This window comes from Salvia miltiorrhiza, chromosome 3 (assembly GCF_028751815.1).
Source record: "Salvia miltiorrhiza cultivar Shanhuang (shh) chromosome 3, IMPLAD_Smil_shh, whole genome shotgun sequence".
NCBI classification, from domain to species: Eukaryota; Viridiplantae; Streptophyta; class Magnoliopsida; order Lamiales; family Lamiaceae; genus Salvia; species Salvia miltiorrhiza.
This window is the reverse complement of record NC_080389.1, coordinates 22,281,507-22,284,285: the sequence shown is the minus strand read 5'-3', so window position 1 is coordinate 22,284,285 and position 2,779 is coordinate 22,281,507. Positions and strand designations below refer to the sequence as shown.

At 38.0% G+C, this 2,779-nt stretch overlaps 1 protein-coding gene across 1 annotated transcript; it reads left to right on the top strand.

Moving 5' to 3' along the window:
• The first annotated feature begins 1,314 nt into the window (after positions 1–1,314).
• LOC131018532 (uncharacterized) lies at positions 1,315–1,980 on the top strand. The gene has a single exon (XM_057947250.1). It carries the CDS (start codon positions 1,315–1,317, stop codon positions 1,978–1,980), a length of 666 nt encoding a protein of 221 aa, XP_057803233.1.
• The last annotated feature ends 799 nt before the right edge of the window (positions 1,981–2,779 follow it).

The following is a 2,779-nucleotide window of genomic DNA, read 5'->3' as shown; positions in this document are numbered from 1 at the left end:
TCTTAAAATCTATGTCGTCTCATATTATACATGTTTTTATGGGACAAAGAGAGTATTAATTTATAATTTGTCGAAAATTGATGAGAATTAATTCGTTTTCATTATGGTAATGCAATGCAAGAGGTCGAAAATCAGGTTTGTAATTGATAATATTAAAGAATTAACTAAATATATATCATTACAAAATTTGTTCACTAAAAATTACAATTTTTTAAAGAAAGTATATTTTTAATTTTTAATTCCATTCTTCAATATATACAACTGAATCATTTTTAAATTAATAAAAAAATTATACATATGTCAACAAATAGGTAAGAAAATTTAAATTTTCATTATATACACCACATGTATGATTGAAAAATGAATCAAGAATCCACGTTGTCCACTTGAATGTTAATTGCATATGTCAAAATTATTTGTTTGATTTGAAAAAATATATATACTATAGATCCATTGTACACATGACAATTATTTGACCAAAAAATTAAAATAATATTAAAAAATATAATTATATATAATCATTTCACAGTAGTTCTTCAAGACAAAAAAGATTAAAATAATGTGGCAAAGTGAATATCATGTGTATATCTTTTGATAAAAGTTCTCCAGTAAGTGAAGACTATTGATAATTCGATATGAGGCTGAATATTATAGATATACTCTTACCCATCTTATATCCGAATAGAAAGTAATTTACTATTCGTTATCGTCCTAAGAGCATCTTCAGCGGCCGGATCGAAGAAGGTGTCGATCCGGGTCGCCAAGGTGGTGGTCGCGCTGGAGACACGCCTTGATTCGAAGCTGGGTTGAAGTGGAGACTCGGGGCGAAGGAGAGAAATGGCTGGCGTGTCCGGAGGACGCGCCCCATTTAAAAAAAAAAGTCGAAATTTTATTTTTTGAAATATTTAGCCGTTTGAATTTTTTTTTTAAATTCGACCGTTGGAAGCCAACAGTAGTGTGAGATTTTTATAATTTTTTTTTTCACTTTACCTATATATATCCCAACTTAATTCCAATCATTTTATTACCTACAAATCATCTTCACATCAAAAATTCTCTATAAGAAATGTCTTCCTCTTCATCAAGCCACGAAGACGAGCGACGTGCTCAAGAATTTTCCAATCTTGTGCAAGAATTTAATCAAATTGTTCAAGCTATTGGTGATCCGGATGCGCAACCTCGTCAGCGGCAACGAAAAGTGGCAAAGAAAGCCTACATTCATCGGGACCGTGAAGTCGGCGCTCTACGTTTGCACGCGGATTACTTTGCTGAAATCCGGTCTACACCGACAACGTCTTTCGCCGCCGATTTCGCATGTGTCGTGCGTTGTTTTTGCGTATCGTTAATGCCGTCGCATCTGATCCATACTTCCAACAACGCACGGATGCACTTGGGAGACCCGGCTTCACGTCGTTGCAAAAATGCACGGTTGCTATTTGTATGCTAGCTAATGGTGGGGCAGCAGACCAGTACGATGAGTATCTCCGGATTGCAGAGTCCACCTCGTTGGAGTGCTTACGCAGATTCTGTCGAGCCATTATTCAACTCTTCGGCTTCCCGGGAATGCTAGGGAGCCTCGATTGCATGCATTGGCCGTGGAAGAATTGTCCAACGGCATGGCAAGGCGCATACACTCGCGGCGATCAGGGGGAACCGACCATCATCCTTGAAGCCGTCGCATCGCAAGATCTATGGATCTGGCATACTTTTTTTGGGACTCCTGGTTCGAACAACTACATCAACGTGCTCAACAACTCGACGTTGTTCAACGATCGGCTGCAAGGAATGGGGGTGTCGGTCACATATCAAGTCAACAACGCCTACTACACAAGTGGGTACTACTTGACTGATGGCATCTATCCCAATTGGCCTGTATTCGTGAAGAGTCCTACACATCCGACGGATCCGAAGGGGAAGAGGTTCAAAGTGTTGCAAGAAGCGGCTCGCAAGGATATTGAACGAGCCTGCGGCGTCCTTTAAGCTCGTTGGGCAATCGTTAAAAGCCCATCGCGTCTTTGGAGCAAGAAGGAGATGAGCGACATCATGTTCACGTGCATCATTTTGCACAACATGATCATCGAAGACGAAGGCGAGCACGCAATACAGTGGGAAGAAGACGCCGACGAAGGTTCGAGCAGCGCCGCATTTGAACCTCATGCCGGTGGTCCGCCAGATTTTCGTGCATTTGTTGCAAGACAAGCATCCATGCGAGATGCAGAGATGCATGCTCGCCTCACTTTGGACTTGAAAGAGCACATTTGGTCTCGTTTTGGTCCGATTGAGCCCTAGGAAATTATTGTAATTTTTATTTTTTTTTATTGTATTTAAATTATGTCTTTAAATTATTGTAATGTAGAATTTTAATTTTAATAAAATATGAATTTTAAAAATAAAAGTGTAGAAATGTGAATTTTGTGGAAATGAGGATCTAAGCACCCATCTAAGACACAATACATTGAAGAGGGTTGTGTCCTTAGGTGGGGACCACCTTCTAAGACACCCCCTAAGCACCAATGCATTGGAGATGCTCTAAAGGTGTATAATAATGTTCGTATAATCATGTTCATTAATTATGTTTAGCTATTCGAACCCATTTAAAAATTATGTACTTATATTAGTCTCAAACAATAATAAAAGATATTTTACTACTCGTTCACATCCTAAATTCACATAATAATATCCACTATTTTTTTGAACTTGTTATAATATATATTGATGTGTGTATTTTAGTTACTTAGTTTAGTGTGTGTTTGCTATGATTTTATATGATTTTACATGG

What these genes read in the sequence shown, in the direction of transcription:
- LOC131018532 (XM_057947250.1), top strand. Translation starts at nt 1,315, where the DNA reads ATGTGTCGTGCGTTGTTTTTGCGTATCGTTAATGCCGTCGCATCTGAT.